The sequence below is a fragment of the Ammodytes marinus genome (genome assembly GCF_949987685.1).
Source record: "Ammodytes marinus genome assembly, chromosome: 24".
NCBI lineage: Eukaryota > Metazoa > Chordata > Actinopteri > Uranoscopiformes > Ammodytidae > Ammodytes > Ammodytes marinus.
The window spans coordinates 12,923,642-12,943,498 of NC_137228.1; the positions used below are offsets into that span (position 1 = coordinate 12,923,642).

At 41.7% G+C, this 19,857-nt stretch overlaps 1 protein-coding gene across 3 annotated transcripts in view; it reads left to right on the forward strand.

Annotated features, from left to right (window-relative positions):
* The window catches only part of LOC307269672 (nck-associated protein 5-like), a 105,026-nt gene that overhangs the window by 68,651 nt on the left and 16,518 nt on the right, over nucleotides 1-19,857 (forward strand). For all 3 annotated transcript variants that reach the window (XM_080052674.1, XM_080052675.1, XM_080052676.1), the window contains 8 exons: nucleotides 2,179-2,367; nucleotides 4,667-4,735; nucleotides 7,215-7,253; nucleotides 7,672-7,791; nucleotides 12,782-12,886; nucleotides 14,004-14,192; nucleotides 15,158-18,750; nucleotides 19,336-19,441. In XM_080052674.1, coding sequence (XP_079908800.1) covers nucleotides 2,179-2,367; nucleotides 4,667-4,735; nucleotides 7,215-7,253; nucleotides 7,672-7,791; nucleotides 12,782-12,886; nucleotides 14,004-14,192; nucleotides 15,158-18,750; nucleotides 19,336-19,441 — 4,410 coding nt within the window. The remainder of the gene's footprint in view (nucleotides 1-2,178; nucleotides 2,368-4,666; nucleotides 4,736-7,214; nucleotides 7,254-7,671; nucleotides 7,792-12,781; nucleotides 12,887-14,003; nucleotides 14,193-15,157; nucleotides 18,751-19,335; nucleotides 19,442-19,857) is intronic.

A 19,857-nucleotide genomic window follows, 5' to 3' on the forward strand; every position in this document is an offset into this window, starting at 1 on the left:
CCGTCAGGCTAGAAGCATGTGTTAAGTCTAGTGTCCAGCAGTTGAAACCAGAGCATATACCTCCAGGGAAAAGACGAAAAGGCCACCACTAATTCAGCAAGAACGCAATAAAAGGAGTGTCTTTGTCAATGAAGACATGCCTTCATCACTCTGAATAAAAGACAAAAATAGATGCAGTACTCACAAGTTGGCAGGATAAAAAACGACCACTTTAAGATTCAATTATAGCAGCTTTACCACTTATTTTCCAGTGAGTATGTTAGGAAACATGGGAGTAGCACCCATGATAACGCACACACATCCTGCAAAAACAATTTTTCCACACAGTATTTACTGTTTTGTACCGTACTGTATTCAGACGTACTTTGCTCTTAGGTTCAGCAGTGGGCGGACATTGTCAAAGTGAATAAACTGGGAGGGTTATAATGAAATTCCCAGTTGCTGTATTACCGAATCCCCTCCGTTCCTACGCGGCTTTTTGCTCCTGCTGCCGCTGTATTCTGTGTGTTCAGCAGACAAACTCAATAACTTGAAAGGGTAGCGTGAGGGACAAGGTTCCCTCTCCAGACTCTCTCTCTCTGCGGAGATTATTACTGAGCTCTTCTTTGACGCTGTCGGATGAGCAGACCGCAGACTTCACAGGGCCAACCCCGGCAAAACAAAAGCAAACTCCCAGACGTCGTGACTTCAAAGCATTGCCTAGACCACAATTGTCTGATGGAATCAAGCAAGATTGAAAACCTAATATATGTTTAGAGGAGATTGGATCAGGTGCTCCGAAGGACAATTCCTATTAAGGGATGGAGATGGAGCGTATTCTCCATCGTAGCCGTGTGACTCACATTAACCATAGGAATCTGAAGGGTTAGGTTAATTATCTACTAAGGCTCAGCGCGAAATGAAGAATGTAAAGTGTGTGCATGGTGATACATCAGACACTGACAAATGAAGACCTCTGTGCCATTGGAAGAGAAAAGCTACCATTCATCACGCCAACTCTGTAGAAGCGGCTATACCCCTTATAGCCCCATAGTACATACTGTATATTGAGGGGAATAGCACAATCTAGCAGGAAGGAATGACGAGTTTGTTATGTTAATTTGACATTTAATAGGACTTTTAAAAAATTAGAAATTGCTGTACTCAGGGTAAATTCCAGGCCTCTAAGAGTTTTTTCAAATGAAACAATCTCATAATTTTGGAGGAAAAAATCACTCTAGTACATAGGAACTCTGTTAGATTCTGTTTGAAAGGATGGTCGAAAGGAGGCACTGCTTCATTGTAAGGGATGTACAGCTAATCTGGACCAAAACGGGCCTTAAAATGTTACTTTTTTCCACTGTGAAGAGCAGATGCTTTATTTCAAGGAAAATATAAAACAATATGAGAGTTTTAAAAAAGGAATTCCTTTTTAAGTTGAAGTGATATCAACTCATAGAAATATAACTACTTGTTTGGTCCATGAAATAAAGAAAATAGTTAAGTGTGTGCATCGTAGTTTTTTCCCAGTATGACAGTTTGAGATTACATAACACAAAGATGTTCAAATACCACTGCTATTAAACAGCAATTCCATACATTTAAGAAGCTGCAACAAGTGAATATTAGTAATTTTGCATTAATTATCAATTGTTTAAGCTCAGAAGATGCCATGCAATTGTTTCAACTACACATTGGTACAGGTCCAATGAATAAGTACATACTTTGAGGCTCCAAAGACTCCTTAAAGAGATGGATAATCTGTCTGCAGTTTGGCGCGAGCCAGAAAGCGCCCAATTAACGGCTAATTATTACCAGTAGTTAAGGATCACAGATACCAGGAAGCCAAGAATAAAGAAAGAAAAAAAAACACAAGAGAAGGAGAGACGGATAAGAAGATAGCTGGCAAAGCAAGTCTATCCCCGTAATACAGACAAGAGGAGAGCCCTCAAGGTCACCACCGCTCTGTGGAAAAAACAAGTGAAACATGATTAGGGATTATGGGATGTTTTGGAGCTGCTGCCTCCCTTTCACCGCTCCTTACCCGGTTCTTTTTCTTGCGTTCCGCCCCTGACACATTTGCCATACCTTCTTGCCATCTGCTCAGGTTATTACTTGCCAATTTTCTTCTTTCTTTTTTTCTTTCTTTCTCTCTCTCCGCGACTAATTTGGTCTCCTTGTTGTGTGTCTGTGCATTAGGAAAAACTCTCGGAGGAAGTGCGTAAGCGACACAATGGCCCCGAGGAGAACAGCCCCCTGCCTCTGCCGGCCACTCAAACGGATCCAGACACCGGGTTGCTTCCACCGAACACAGATACCAATGATGCCAGCCAAGCAGAAGAGGACAAAGAAGCCAAGCCCCTTCTGGAGCGCCTCAAGGCCCTTGAGGTAACTACTACTACTCTGTCTATCTTTCTCTCTCTCTCTCTCTCTCTCTACTACATCTTCTTTCATCCTCCCATCCCCACTTCCAGCGAAACCCCCGCTGGCTATCCTTGGTGGCCAGTTGTCAGAGTCCTTGCTGCTCAGTTGTGTCTGAAAGCAATGACAGCTCATCAAAAAAATCTCCAGGCTTTCTCCCTTTGGGAGAGCCGAGTCATCCCGTGAGTCGCCTGCGGGGACCTCGCGCTGTATATCTGGCTTCCGTTTGTTTTCCATGGAGCTCCGGGATTTGAGATGCAATCCGTCCCATTTCACATGCAGAGGCAGCAGCATTGCTACAGTATTATTAAAAAAAATATGTATTTATTTTTGACTGAAGCTACTAGAAACACAAAGCCTCAGACCTCTTTAGCTATTAAAACACTTACAATTAAGGCGAGACTTTTCATGTGAATTGGGTACAATTTCTTATTTAAAGATATTCTCATGTGACTTTGCCAGTCTATTACTTACATTAAAACAATTATATTTTGTATAACAATTGTTTCTTCATTAGAAATACAGTCATTCCCACACACACACACACACACACACAAGAGAAAGCAAAGCAAAAACACATGTCCTTAGATTCTATTGCATCTTTTTTGGCTCAAATTACACCAAAGCTTTCCCGATGGAAAATAGCCCCTTATTAAAGTGCCAGGTAATTGCCTCCTGTTTCTCAGCTGTGCGTTATCTGAAGACACTGGCAGGATGTATGGTTAACCTGTCCCCGCAGGTAACCATCTGACGTAGCACATTACACCAAACAGTACATTTTAACTTTATCAAAACTTACCTGCCATATCGCTCTGTTCTGCTACAACAGTGATGGATGCAGCGATGGAGAAAGCAGCCAAAACAAAAGCAGTGGCGATACATCACTGCCTCCGTGCTGTGCTTAAACTCCACTGACGCTAAGTGAGCACTGGTTGGCTCTTATTTCTCCTGCTACAACTGATACTGTTCATTAACTGGACAAGCACGCACATCGCTCTATTACTGGGACTTAGATGAATTCACACTGATTTACGGAGAAATGCCTGTTGGTCAACCTACTTTTTAAAGTCTCTGTCAGGCCAAATACACAAAATCTGTAAACATAGCAAAGCATCACACACAAATGTAGTGGTTTTATATGCAATCTAACTGCCAAGAAAGGCTTACAACTTAAACAACAAGCTTAAAATCCACCAGTGACATAATCCAAAAGAAATAGAATAAACCTTACATGTCAAATACATGGTATAGAGTGTTCGTTAGCCTAGAGAGCTTTTTATTTCAAGGTTTTTAACATTGAAACGACTTTATGATTGTATTTAGAGAACAATGATAGTGCACTGCAGTGAGTTCAAATGACATTGGGATTCTCATTTCAACATTTAAAGGCTTCGGCTACCCTGTGCAACAAGGCAGCAATAAAACTGATGTCAGTGTTGGGGTAACAAAACACCACTTAAGTTGCATTTTGCAGCTATGACCGCTGCTTCAGTCAGAGCTCTTGTGTAGGTGTGGTGCTGACTGGATTAAAAAGTGAGGCCTTTTAGTCTACTTTAATTTAGTTTTTTACGGATGGAATTTGGTCCACGGACAATTTTTAATTACATACAATGATAAATAAGGATGTTAAAGGATTTCTTTGGTTAAAAGTTCCACCTAAAAATAGAAAATCCATTCACAAACCAGCACGTAAGAGACAAAAGCTTCCTTTAATCACTTTGGTCATTTGTTACATCTGCACCCATAAGCGAGTTCTGTCGCTTTAATTAATCAACGTTTCAGATGGCTTAATTGGAATGTTTTGGCTTTTAATGATGTTTTCCCGGTGTTTTCATCAGAGGATCAGTAGTTTCTACTTAAAGGGCAGAAGGCACGGCTGGCTGACAGCTCCTAATATGCAGCCTGCCTCTGAAAAATTGGAAACTCCCAGAGATCAATAGGGCGCCGCCTCACCGTTTGGCAAGCGAAAGGAGATATTCTTATTAGGTCCGGACTCCGAATGGCCCCAAAGTTCACCATCATAACTTCCATCCCTCTTGACCTTCTCCTCCGTGGTACTTTCTAAATTTTTTATCGGCCATCCCGGTTCAGTGTTGACATATGACCTTTTATGGAGCAAGCCTTCTCTTAGCCGCGGTTCAGCCTGATTGCTACTGCTGTCTCCATCGCTGTTGCATCAATTGTAAACAAAAGTCACAGCGAGGTCTGCGCTGCATTGACGCACAATGTGTCTGACTCTGTGTGTATGTGTGTCTGCTCTTTACAGGAGCTGAACTCATCCTTGGCCTCGGAGAATTCGAGCCAAAGGGAACAGTACGAGCGCTGTCTGGATGAGGTGAGCACTAAACATGTGAATATTGTCTCATTCTGGGAACATTCAAAGATGCCGTACCAACCACCACCACACTCTTAACTTTTAAACTTATTATGCAACAAAAAGAAAATTTGTAGCAACCAATGCTAGTTATTTTTCTTGAGTTTTAAACTCTTATGTACAATTAAGGATTCATTAATGTCAGAAGGCCTTTTTGTGAGAGCTTGATAAGTGCCGTTTAGAGAGCAACGCCATGGCACAGCCCCGCTGCTATTGCTGTGTCTGTCTGCTGAATCACTCCAGGAGGGAGAGAGAAAGAGAGGAAAAGACAGAGAGAAAGATAGTGTAGGAGGGAGCTATACGTGGAAGTGTGTCCAGCACGGACACGTTGCCCAATTTGTCTTGGAACCAACAGGCTCAGCGGACTGTGCAGATCTACCAGAGGGCAGGGAGGATGGGTGTGTATTAGAGTGTGTGTCCTCCCTGGGTTGTATTTCAGGGGTAAATCCATCCCACGTCTGCTTCCTCGTTCCCTTCCCTCATTAAGATGGCTCAACTTGCCCTTGTTGTGTTTACTTGTCAACTCTTTTCCTGTGTGGCTGACTCTTGTGGAAGGAGGGCTCGGTAATGATCCGGTTGTGATGATGGAGGGAGGCCGTGTGTGCCTTTATTATAACTGAAAAAATATACAGAGCCTAAAGTGTGTTTGTAACAGAAGGGATGAGGATACTAAGATGTGTTTTTTTACGATACAACCACCAGATGCTTGCCTGAATTTCTGGCGTGTGGTTGAGCTTATATGTAGTTTAATAATTGGTATCAATGACAAAATGTGTTGTTTTACCGTCCTGGACAATTAGGTCAGGGTTTGTTAACGAGGCAGATCTGTGACTTACGGTCCCAAGAGAAGAGCTCGTTCCACCGCATATTTACTCTCATTCAATAAACTAGAGTGAGTGCACTCAAAGCAGAAGATGTGGCTTCACACTGTATTAATGAACAATCAATGGGCAGTAATCAGAGCTGCTTTTGCATCGGCGTTGTGGTCTGAATGGCGGGGTGTTATCCGCTGTGAGACCAAAGCACCAGACGCCTCCGCTTTCTACAATTATCAATACCACCATTAGGAAGTGAGTGTTAAACATTGTAAGAGAGACTCTTTGATGCACACACAAGTATTAAAACTATAATAGATACGTGTTGGTTTGTTCGGATGTACGGAAGGCAAAAAATAAAGAATGTCTGAAATAGGGGTGTGAACGTTTACAAAAATGCCTAACCGTGTACACGACAAATTTTTTTTCGTGTACACGGTTAACCGTGACGTCATTGTCCTCGTGCCCCCGCCGTCTTGTAGGCGCGCGCGCGCGCACACACACACATACGCGTTCGTTCGCCTGTAAACACACAATTGACATGAACTACGCTTGTTTACACACCTCTTATAATAGGTCCATGGTACACACACACACACACACACGTTCGCCGTCATAATCGTGCTTCATTCATTTCCTGATTAATATAGCCTATCGCTTTCTACATATCCACGTTAAATGCATGTTGAACAGGTGTTATAAAGTTCGGGCTACTTACGAGTGTAGTTCACGTCAACCGGGTAACTTTAATCTTTAGGTTATCTTTCATCACTCTTCCATGGCTGTGAGTCGAGTCCCAGCACGGCGACTCCCCGTGTGTGTGTGTGTGTGCGCCGATACACACACTCACTCACACACACTCGCCGAGGGACAGACAGATTCTCGGCAGACTAGCTTTTATCCTCCCCAATTAGTTTATTAGTGATGTAAAATCAATAAACGCGTGTCTCCAGAACATATTTAAAAACTTTGAAATTTGAAGAGAGAAAAAAAAAAAAAAACGGTTTTCGTTTATTGATTTTTCCTAAACGGTTATGATTTACTAAACGGTTACACGTGTACACGTGTACACGTGCACACCCCTAGTCTGAAAAAGGTTTCAAATTTCAATGTGTTGTTTAATGAATCAATGCACAGGACAGCGTATGCAGAGACAGCCAAGGTGTAAGTAGGGTTAGCTTCCCAGCCTTGAATTGTATCTAAAGCTTGGTGAGAAACTATGAGAGGGCCTTTGTATTAACCAGATACATCACCTTGCCCTCTAGGCTTATCTTATGGGAAAGTTCTACTACCAAGATGTATGCTACTTAACTCCCTTCTCCTCACTCTGTCCCTGCTCAGGGCCTGGAATGAGAGAGCATTTTAAATCACAAGTTAAGAATATATCGATTGTTCAATTGATTATATATGGGTATATGCAAATTAATGATGGGGGCTATAACATCATTAATATTTAAAAATTTAAATTCTTACACAAGCACATACAGTACATATAATGTGCCATTGTGTTTGTATGAGTGCATAAGTGCAAAAACAGTCTACAGAGGCCAGTAAGGGTCACACTAGGTCCAGATTACTTTCAATGAAACCTTGTTTTTCCCATTTTCTCTGTCTCTGTGTTTAAGGTCGCCAATCAAGTTGTGCAGGCACTTCTCACCCAGAAGGTTTGTTTCTCCATGGAAATGATTTTGCACTTCATCTCACATCACTGTTAAATGATACAATGCAGGCAAAAATATAACATCTAGATTTGAGCTTTTTTTTTTAAGAAAATGTATGCATAATTAATAATATATTGCCATATGTGTCATATATATTTGCCTTTTTATTAAAAAAATTCAAAAAAATATATATATAATACAAATAATAATTTCTTTAATGTAAGTAATCAACTGGTAAAGTTTCATGATAATATCTATAAGTTAAACATTTTACCCTATTTAAGTGCTGTGTCTCGCCTTCACAGCATTTCTTATCCAATAACCCATCAAAATTAGATTAACGTCATACAATTGCATAGACTGGAATTTACACAGCATTTTTTCCCCCTAACGTTCCGTGTGTGTTGCCTCTCTCCCTTAGGATCTCAGGGAGGAATGTCTGAAGCTGCGAACGCGAGTCTTTGACCTGGAGCAGCAGAATCGGGCGCTGAGCGTTCTATTCCAGCAGCGCATCAAGCCCGCCTCAGACCTGCTTCTCCAGGTACGCTGCCCACACAGAGCCCACCCACACTGCTCACACCTTCGGGGCCTCGGCTGATTTAACAGTCCACCAACGCAGGCCATAGTAGAAATACCTGGCCTTGTTGAATGCTTTGGGATTGAGGGGATGTTGCCCCTTTCTGCTTGACATTTTCTTGCAGAGAAGCCAGTGAGATCGAAAGAGCCCCCCTCCCATTTCCCCAACAATGTTTATTAAAATAAACATTTGAAACAAGAAAGAAAAAGCTGCTTTGAGTACAGAAATAAAAACTGTGAAAATAATGAAAAACTCTGATGTTGTTGCCAGTGGGTGAGATCAAAAAAAGGGTGCATTGTAAAGGCTACTTTGAACTTGAAAGATCCACTAAGCTAAAAGCAGTGCTACACCTGCAAAATAACCCTACAGGTGTTATGTATATAGTGTCTCTGTATTCCTGCAAACCTGCTCGCTCACTCGATTTCAGCCTCCCCTGCCCTCAGGAAGCAGCAGCATCTTATGCATTTGAGTTTTTTTTTTCATTTGCATTTGTTATTAAAACGCCCTGGGATCTCGTAGATGGAGGCTGCAAAGTATACTGAGAATACTTTAATTTTTTTTTCTAAATCACCGTTTTTATCCTCTCTGAAGCATTTTTCTTTTTGATTAATTTGTATGTTTTGATGCAAAGATGAAGGAAGTACAAGCAGGCCTTAAAGCACAGATCCCTTGCAGTTGTTTTGGTTTGTTTATCATGCATCATAAATTATTTTTAATAGTCTTCTTTCTGAGTTTTAAAGTGAGGATTCCCCCATGCACTAAGGACAATACACATCCTAAAACTAAGAAAGAAGGCTCCTGAAAAAAACTTAAAATTCCCCCCAGAAAAGTCAATATTCCATCCTCTCTACTATACCTCAAATCAGAATAAAAGAGAGAGATGTTAGCAGCACGAAGAAAACTAATTTAAAATTTGAAATGACAAGCGTCTAGTCGATTTTCTGTGAACATCAGAGAACAATCACTGTACTTATATCCTCCGCAAAATCCTACATTCTTTTATTTGGAGTAGCTAGACATCGCTGGGTTAATCTTTTCTGTATCTTGATAAACACCAATTTACTGAAAAAGGACAGCAACATTCTAAAGATGTAATTTTGAGACAGACGGACAGTCCCGCCACTGGATGCTCTAACCTACTATTTCCAACAGTGATATACGTTGGAGGGCAAGAAGGTCAGAATTGAAAGTAGAGTTTCACATAATTGTGCAAATTGCAGCGGGGCTCCACGCCGACAATTTGAAAATAGCGAGCTGGCAAACGAGTCGAGATCGCAGAGGAGCCGTCATTCTGTCTGGACCAGAGGAGAGGAGAGGTTGAACAAGAATGATAAGAATGGAGGAAAGGAGGGAGGGAGAGAGGGAGGAAAATGGAGAAGGATGAGATAGCAGAGAAGAAACTGGCGCCAACACGATAAGGAGGGAGAAGAAGTTTAAAAAAAAAGCCTCGTTACAACTGAGGTTCGGTTCAGCAGAGACTCTGCGCTGTTTTTTCTCCCTTTCATATGATTGAAAGGAAACTAATACACAGCTGAGATTATATGAGTGTGATTTTGTCCACGGTTGACAGACGTGTTGGACTTTTGACTGCAGATGATTCACCAGCCTTTTCATTAATGACATTTTCACCGGCAGTGAACGTCAGTATCAGTGTTGGTTTTACTCAATACGTGATCTCGCCGTTTTGCATGTTCTGTTCCATTATGAGCGCTACAGTCATGTGTGGGAGATATGTTAAAAACATCTATATTCATCCTCAACTTCAAACAGCGTGGAATTCATAATTTTTTACTATTTATATATTAATAATTTACTGGGATAAATCCCATAAAAAAGATGGCTCATTTATTAAAGCAATCGTGAGAATAGCAATACTGTGCTTCTTGTCTGTCTACACTAAACATGAAGCTGAGTGAGGGATTTGCACTTCTTTTATTTGCCATGAGGTCTTGCCTGTTAAGCTGCACACAGGCTGCCCTGAAAGAGGACATGCAGACACAACTCAGGGCTCAAATAGAAATGCTCTAGAATCCTCCATCCATCAATCAAATATACAAAAGTGGAGCACAGTGCAATTTTTTGAAAGGTTTTTAAACTTGTTTCACACTAAGCTGAATTTCTAATGAGAATATGAAAATAACTAGGCTGAGTTTTTCTATTCTTTTCTCCTCTGGAGCCCTAGGCAGTGGGCAGTGGAGGGCTTAATCATCCAGATGAGTGTACTATTTCCCATCTATAGGACTGGACCTTTTGCTTATCAGTAATTAAACGTTCTCTGGTTCCCCTGTGGGGCATCTTGAGTTTCTCTGATAAAGAACCCTAACCCTTTTGATGGCGACCACACCAGTTGTGCACCTTCAACGCCCTCAGCTGAAAGTGTTGAAAATCTTTTCAACATTTTGAACAATTACTGTTTGTTTTCAACCTTTATTTGCAAGCCCGGGGAAAATAACTGGCGTCGCAGTCCATTCCACTTATGCTGATCATCAAATATGACAGACAAGTGGCAATTGAGTGGCCCATTACTGAGTTAAATGCTCGGTGTTACCTAAGCTACCTCAGGGCCCAAAGGACACAGCAGCATGACCTCATTACTGCCCATGCAATTTTTTTTTTCAGTTTGTATAGTCAAAACGTTCTGCTGTAATGGCCGTCAAGCTAAATGTTTCTGTGCAAAAAAGTGAAATATAGACTAATCACTCCACTTTTAGAGAATAGTGGTAAATTAATTTTCCATTGTGGAGAGGTATTAGACTATTTCACCTTTGTCTTGTCTTATCACTCTGTCTCAATAGAGCTGAGCCATTGTCTCATTTTCTGCAAGCCTTGTTTAGCCAGAGCTTTGGTAAAGGCTTGTTGTTATTCTTCAGACATATAGTTTTGCTATTGCAGATGAGAGTCATCTAAACACAATGGTGTATATACAAATGTCCACCTTCCTTTTTGTTTGTGTGCTTTGTGTGTGGGTGTGTTGCCGTTTCCCTCATCTGATGAGTTTTTTGACAGCGGCTGCCAAAACTGATGGTTTTTTTTTTGATGATGCCATTTGCTGCTATTCGGGCTGATTTTCATTATGGTTGAAATACAATCAGTGTCAAGCCAAAAAACAAGACACCTCTGCTTTGATTCTCTATTGTGACACAAGACAGGCTTCCATTTTCTCCCAGACTAATGCAATTGTTCCAGATGTTTACTAATAGTTATTAAAAAGCCAAATTTGGAAGACGTATTACAGCCTTGCATGCATTAATTTTTGACTTTGACGCTGGCCTTGAACCTCAAAAAGTTCAGAGCTCACACACAGCCTTGTCATCGGCCATTTCCTTCCACTCCCCCCACCCCCCATGACCCTGTGACACTATTGACTGAATCCTTGATGAGGATGCTGAGGAGGTGAAATCCAGCACCCTACGATAAGATCAGAGCCTCCCGTGACACCCCAGCCACTCCTTTCCCATGTAGGCAGCTATGCGGCATAAGAGCTGCAGAAAATTTCAATTTCAAGAGTTAAGACTAGGACAAGAAGCCATCTGGCATTTCAAAACTAGTCAAACTTGCATTAAAAAAAATAAGAAATCCTCCACAGTTAAAGGTGGAGTCAGCGATTATAGAGAATGCTTGTAGACAGTGCACACACAGTATGGACAGATAGTGGATATCGAGGAGCTATTCACTGATTTTGAAAAATAAAGACTTTGACAACAAGCTTTCTCTAGAATCGCTTGCTCCACCTTAAAAATAGCTTTTGACCAAATCGAACCAGGTTTTAAAGAGTCCTTTGCAGCACTTGATGTTTTATACAATCCTAAAAATAGTAAACAATGCTTGTCCTTATCTCTTTGTTGAAAAGCATTGAAAGAGAGCATCGATCTGTTTCCATGGCACCTTCATCACAAAGTCACTGGAGGTGAAAAAGTCAGTCCCTTTGAAAGCTTTCTCACACGCTCGCACAAATACGAAAGAAGCTTTTTTATGATGTTTTGCTATAAAGTTGAATATAGACAATTTGGGATGGTTGTGTTCTGGCCACGGGCGAATGCTGGTTGTTTGCTCAAATGAGACCAAAGAAGCAGTTATGTTTGGCTTTCATTGGGGAGCTGTTTTCTTTTTTTCTTTTCACCACACACAAAGGGTCAATACAAACTGTCAGAAAATACATTTTATGGAATTCAATAACAATTGAGGATTAATTAATTTAAAATGTTTATAGCGTGGATGGAAATTTTGATTTCATTTGCTGAAGGTGACCTTGACTTTTTAAAACATGCCATTGTCCCGATAGATATTTATCCGCTGCAGGTACACAGCATGATAAGTGTGCATGTACATCAGTGCTGCCTCGGCAGGAAATGCAGTACAATATCAAGTGTTTTGTTCCGGCACATTTCCAGTTTTAAGTTAATTTTAGCGCAGGGAACCCGGTGTAATTAAGTTCGGAGATTAATAAGTGGAAATGTATTTGGTTTGTGTCCTTCCCTCTTAAGCACAGGAGTTAAATAATAGAAGATACTGCATACAAATCAAAGGAATCCCTTACTCCCTCATGCAATTATTTCCTATTCACATTAGATTTTTATTTTTTCTTCTTCGGCCGACGACATTAATGACTTTGAGCGAGGAGTATGAATCAGAGCTTTGCATAGTGCCAGGAGTAAGAATCTGATGGGAAGGCCATGAGAATATTACTCATCCTTTGCATAATGCACGGCTTTATGGGATAATGGGAAACAAATTCAGATGTTATTGTGTCTTCAAGGAGAGTTAAAATAAAAATATTTCGTAGAAAATTTGATCAATAAAGTCCCAAAAATTACTTTTAGATTTTGCGATATGCAGTATAAAGTATTTATGAACTGGGAAGGACAAAAAGAAAGAAATCTTCCTACCATTCTGCTGTTGTGAGATTATAAACCAAAAATTCACTCTGGTGTTGTCCCTTCCTTTCGACTTTCAGAAACTCCACTCTCGGATCATGGATTTATCTGCCGGAGATTTGCTTCTGGAGCCGGAGAGGAGCAAGGCCTTCTTACTTTCCAGGAATACAGAGTCTCCCTCCAATGTAAGCTTAATGGGAAACATGCATAAACCAATGTATCTCTTTCTTTTCTTTTTTTTATTGTACAGCCATATAAATCGTCCAGGCAGAATAACCACACTCCCATCCTTCCTCAAGAAATCATTACACGATATTAAAATACCGACTTAACTATCTGAAGCCTTGACCCCTCCTCTGCTCTCAGCTGGAAGAGCTGGCAGTATCACTCGGCACTAAGAGGAATACATCCTTGTCATATTACCAGGAAACCATCGATTGAGACTTTTCCGTCAGTAAAAATGACTCCATAGGACACTGTGGTACATTAGTCATCTTATGTATTATGCATTAAGAACTGAAAACGAGTTCGCTCCATTCTTTTACCCCTCTGAGAATGCCACCTGATAAACTGAAATGTGTACTTCAAGAGGGAGAAAATTACACAAGATGTGAATTATGATCGTCTTATTGTCTGAATGTGAAAAAGTATCACATCTCCTTCAATAGCCTGGGTAATAGGATACACACAACTGACACTTATATGCAATTAGTGAATTAGTGATTAGAAATTGTGACACGAATATATCTTATTTCTTATCTTGTCCACAATAAATTCCTTATTTGCATCGTCAAATTCTCTTCAGTAGGATGCTAATTAGATAAACATCTGCCACGTTGTGATGAGTGCATGTGTGAATTTGATTGATACTTTAGTTTAAAAAGTGGGAAACTTTCGCAGAATATTCAATTGGGCTGTCAAGTCTTTGTTAAGTATCTTTCACTACAGAAATGACAGCGAGATAGCATTAAGATATGCAACACTAACTTACTCATCAAATACTAATGAATAGAGACGAGAATAGAGACAAGAATGTCTTGTAATTTGCAGAAGCTTAAGAAAAAGCAATAGGCATTTAGGCAATACTTAATATTAGAAAGATTACTTAAGAATCAGTTAACTTAGTGGTGTAGTAGGGATTAGTCATTATCGTCTTATTTCCATGAGATCTTCTTTATGCCATTTTCTCCAGAAACTAAAAAGACACATTTTTTCCTCTTAGGAATCTTGTACATAACAGTTTGAATGATGCTTTGCACGTTATGCTGTTAGAATGTAATGTCTCTTTTCTCTGTCTCACAGGAGGTTCAGTTGAACGGAAAGGCAGGGTTCCCTGTGGTCAAGTGTCTGAGCCAGTTGAGTCTGACAGTGCCAGCGCCCATTTACCCGCGCAGCAGCTGCAGCAGCAGTGAGTTGTCCCTGTCGAGTGCGTGCAGCGAATTCTCCAGCGGCTCATATACCTGGAATGATGGACGCTCCTGTGGGAAAATGGTAATCCCCTTTTACTCTATAAGACAATTAACTCCACAAATAACTGGTGGTGGTATAGTAGCTCATCAATATCCCTTAGAGTTATTTTTTTTATTCATCTCCCATTTCTCCAAATTGATGTAAAAACACTTAAAACCTCTGGAAACCTGGTCTAAAACAGTAAACATCTATACAGTGTATGATGTCAAAGTTGGGTGTCTCAAAAGGCTTTTACCAAAATCTGATTTAAAACAAATGTTCAAAAATCTTATAAAATATAGTTTTAAAAAAACATATTTTCTACTTTCTAGACCATTTGACAGGACTGTGTGGGCGTGGCTGTATCAAATGCTCTCCATGGCACCAGTCATTGTTTTTATTGAACGTTTAGGGCAGAGAACTGCACTGATTGGTTAAAAATACTTATTGTGTAATTGTGTTATTGCCTGCCTCATCTAAACCGAATGTCTGTTATTAATCTTAAATGAAAATATCGTTAATTTGGATTAATGAATATGCATTACTTTTTTCAGATGCTTACTATCATGCAGCTTACTCCCCAAATTACATAGTTCGAAGGATTTTGTGGATTTGGGTTGACATGGGATTTAAGATCATTACCAAACAATATGTTTTCATATTAAAGTATGACTGTGCAAGAACATGACTCAAGACACAAACACAAACAATATGTGCTAAAATAAAAATGGTTTATCATCAGAATGGAATTAACATGTGGTTGTAACCTCTTGAAGCTAACCATGGCTAACAGCTTGTCAAAATGAAAATCTTCTTTTGCGTCGTTCTTTATTTGCACATGAGACTTACTCATGTTTTTTTTATTTTGCATGCATATAAGGTCATATTTTTCACTATAAAAATCCATGTCAAAACAGTTTTAAGATGTTTATGAAAACAGAATTTAGAATTTGTAGGATCTGTACACATGCAATAATATCATTTTTGTGTCTCTTTTTGCTCTGTAGTCATCGCTGACCTGGGAGAAGAGGCTGAGTTTGGGTTCGTCTGCCCCCAGTAATATCTGCGCCCCACTGGAGGATCAGCTTCCCACGAAGGGAAAGGAGAGCCACATTCTAGAGGGCCTGAGAAAGCTCCAAAGGAGGAAACACAGGAGCTCCTCTGCTTCAGCCAAGGTCTCCAAATCAGACTGCATGAACTCAAATGAGGGCATCTACTCCTTGGGCATCAAGAGCAGCAGTAAAGGAGTGTCCAAACCCAGCCACGTGGGTAGAACATTAGCCCTCAGCGGAAAGAAGTCCTCTTACGACTCGGATGATGCGGACGATGAATTGGCACATTCTGCTCGTGGAAATAACATCCCTAGTAGGGACAACTGGTTTTACTGTAAGAGGCTCTCCCATAGCATCTCAGACAGTTTGTGTAGCTGGGAGGGCACACAGGAGAGTGGAGCTGGAGGTGATGTTAGCTCAGGTTCAGTAGCTTGGAAACACCCTACTTACTATGACTCTAAAAAGCGTCCTGAAAGACTCATGAGTTTCATAAACAGTTTTCTCCCTGAGGGAGGGCACAAATCAGCTTTTTCAAAACCAACCGTGTTGCACTTCAACCCTTCTGACCTAGAAGTTCCTAATCACCTCTCTGATGTTGACGATTCAGAGGAACTCAACTCTGAATCCAGCGAAGTCCGAATGTGCTTTAGCCAGGTACCAGATCACGCAGAAAGGGACTCCAAGAGGCTTTCGAGAGATTCTGCCAAGCTGCCCACACAACAGTGCTTGTTAAGAGACCAGTCACGCACCCAGTCTGCAGACGGGAGGCCGAGGCTGTTCTCCCTAATTAAGGAGCCCAAAGAGGCTAAGTGTACTCAGTCTGAGGAGAGTATATTGGCTATATTTGACGCGGAAGGAGAACCTATTGAACTGTGTGCTCAGAATCTCGCAACGGGTCTCGGGCCTCAAAGTGATATTCAATGTCACAAGGTAGTTGCTGATTACGCTGAAGTAGTTCACCATGAGAGGCCAACGAGGCAAATATCCGCAAATTCAAGAAACTACAGTGTCCTTGAATCTCCAGAGCAGCTTCCTGAATATCAAATTAGGTCTAGAAAAGCAAGCAATAGCAGGGAGGGTAGTGCAGAGAGGCCGTCAATGCAGTTAACTCCACAAAGGAAACTAATCAAACCGCCAAGCAACCGGCCTAATAAAAGCCATTCAATTCCTCTCACACAAGATTCTGCTGGTGCCAAGTCCAGTGGTTCAAAGATCCCAGGTCGTAACAAACCTTCAGGGTCCCCACTGAGGTTGTCTAAGGGTACCACCACCGAACCAACTAACAGTGGACTCTCAGGACCCTCTGGTCAGGAGAAATCCCCTGCATCTCCTGCAGTTAAAATATCTAGGTTCATCAAGACATCAGGAACGTGCTCACAGAGCCCAAAGGCAGTGAACTCCAAGCTGACCAGCCGGGGTGAACGGACTCGCGGCTCCTCCTCTAGTTCCCCACACCTTTCAAGGAGGCACCTGGACTATGCTGAGACGGGCGAACAGCCAACCAGAGACAAACACTGTGAAACCGGCAAAACTAAACTCAGGTCCCCTTCTCCTCCCCCTCCCCCAGGCCGTACCACCTCCTTACTTATCAGACCAAATTACGAAGGGTCGCCTCAAGCACATAAAACATGGGTGGCTCAACCATCCACACAAACCACTGTGAGGGGCCCTCCCCCAAGTTACCACACCTCAGTTGTACCAAATATGCAATCAACTCTACCCATCAAGGATAAAGACTGTTCAGACTTGGATGCAGGCTACGGGACTGCACTTTCACCTCAGAAACTGGTCGAGAAGACCAATCAGCACCTTCAAAAGTCGCCCGCTGTGACTCACACACCTACTAAAGGCACTTCCAAGAGGATGACCACGAAAGACTACCTCCCTCCTGCAAACTCAGGGTGTGCTCCGGAAACTGAAAAAGCACCTAAAAGCTCAAAGAATGTCCCTCCTCCATACAGTGCCCTCAGAGGGTCCTCGCTTCAGAACTCATTTGCGAGTAAGAAAGGACCAACCCATGAAAATGTCCATCAGACAGTGCAGAAGACCTCGATTAGTTTACCCATGACGCTTCAAGGCACCCCTCTAGGTAAAACGGAACCTCAAAATGGTAGCGTTGTAGTCAGCCAACCCAGCTCAGTCATAGTTTCCCCAAACGCAGTGGAAAAAGCCTCAAAGACTCGAATCCCAATGGGGTTTAAAGCATTTTTAAAATCGCCCCCCAGCCATAAAAGTAGTCCCTCTATGCAAGGAAAGCAAGAGAAAGATCATATCAATTTAGTCTCCAAGGAAACTGTGACTTCAAATGCTTCCACTCAGTGTGACAGCTTGCAGGCAGTGTACAGTATTGATTCGCCAGCCAAGATGTCCATTGCAGAGGGAAAAGGTGAGGTCCAGTGTAGACTACTGGAAGAGGAAGCACACACTGATGTTTTACCAGAGGAGGGGGACGTTAGCGATAAAGGTAAACGGAGTAGTCAACTTTTCTCTCGATCCATTTCTGTTACTACCAAACCTCATCTAAAGCCAGCCTTGGGAATGAATGGGGCCAAAGCCCGTAGCCAGAGCTTCAGCGCCAACTACATTGAGAAACCCAACATCAATGTTCTAGACGGACAAGGAAAAATCCGTACACAGATTATCACCAACTCAGGTGAAAGGGGGAACTCGTTGTCCAGACAGAGTTCCTTGGAGGTACCACCTGTTGGGTTAACTGAGAGCCCTGTCCATTCCCCCAGGTCGAGGCTTAGCCACTATGGAGGCATGACAGCGTCAAATAGTCACAATGTTCTCCCTGAGAGAGCTGCTAAGGGCACCGTAAAGGGGGAGGCAATCACCTCACCATCGCATAAAGAGGTGCGTAGCTTACCCATAAGCGACAGGATTGGTTTGAGGAACATCCGTAAGCCAGCGAAAGTGGCCTCACACCCGCAGTTTCAGCCCCTGTCCTCTAGTGTCCATAGCTCAGAAAACCCAGCGCAAGAGACGGAAGGCATAGCAACCACTCACAACAACGAGCCAGACTTTAACAGGGATGTCAAAACCCAGACAGACTCATCACCAAACAAAGCCCTGGACGCGGAGGAGAAAAAAATCAGCCCGCCAGCCTGCACTATTGAGGAGAAAGTCATGATGGGGATTGAGGAGAATCTGCAGAAATGTCAGGAACAGGAGAAGGTTGCTGCCACTGAGGTCAAGCAGAAAACAGGCCCATCTTTGGCAAACTGGTTCGGCCTGCGAAAGAGCAAACTTCCAGCTCTGAGTGGTAAGAAAGCAGAGTCTCCCAAGGCGAAAGACGAAAAGAAGGAGCTGAAGATCGGATCGGTTCTTGGAGGCAAGCAGGTCAAGTTTGACAAGAAGAAGGACAAGAAGAAAACTGAGAACCAGCAAAGAGACAGTATGGAGGTACAGAATCTGTCTGAGATGAACAACAAGCTGAGCTCCATCATGGACCACTGTAACAATCAGATGGGTCAGATTGCCAGTCAGATCCAGTGTACCACAGGCTTCATCGGCAAAGACCAGTTTGTGAAAGAGATTCTGGGCAGGTGGGTGAAACAACTTCTTTGTCATTAAGAAAATCAAGAATTAATTATCCTTAGTTGATAGGATGCTGATTACTTCCTGTCTGTGAGCCAACTCAGAGTAGTCTTTCTATTAGATAGTGAATTAAATTAATCACTGCATTAAACGTGTTCTCAGAGAACCTGATCAATATACAGCGAAAAACAGCAGCTGTCTGTTTGAGTTACAACTCCACTCCAGTGAGCATAAGCAGTTCTTGGAGCAGCATAGACACACAGTCAGCACAAGGTAGAATATCAGTAAGCTAGGAAAAATCATACAGCTCACTTCATTGATTTGCCCCTTCAAATCACAGCTGACAGATTTGTATCCAAAAATCACTCGTGATGGAGCACTTCATAGAGGTTGTTAAACATTTGATGGTGTGTGTGTGTGTGTGTGTGTGTGTGTGTGTTTGCCTATGTGTTTGTTTGTTTGTGTACTGATGTGCATGTACATGTATGTTTGTCTGCTTGTCTGTGAATTCAATTTATCAGCAGGCTTACTTTCTACCTGGAGAGTTGATAAAACTCAACATTAAAAACAGATCAAATCTTGTTTCCGGGCAGATCTGCTGTGAAGGGCAACTCTGTGGCTGCATCTCCGCCTGGAATCTCCACACCTGTGAAACATAGCGAAATGAAGGGAGATATGGAGATCTGCTCAGATACGGCGGTGAGTGAGCAAACATTCCATCAGGAACTCTAAAATAGTATAAAATCAATTTATGATATCAAAGTTGGGTGTCCCATTAAGGTTTTAAAAAACAATTTGATTGAAAACAATTGTTCATAAATATTATAAAAACTGCTTTTTTACTGTCTTGACCATTTGACAGAACTGTGTGGGCATGGCCCAATCAAACACACTCTGTGGCAGCAGTCATTGTTTTTTAAAGAATGTTTGGGCAGAGGACTGCCCTGAATGGTTCAAAATACTAATTATGTAACAAGAACCAGACCGTAGCCCTCCTCATCTTAACCGAATACCTGTAAAGTTTATCAAACCTAATGGGCAATATCTTTCATTTGGATTGATAAATATGACTAACTCTTTTCAGATGGTTATTATCATACAACTAACTCCCAAAT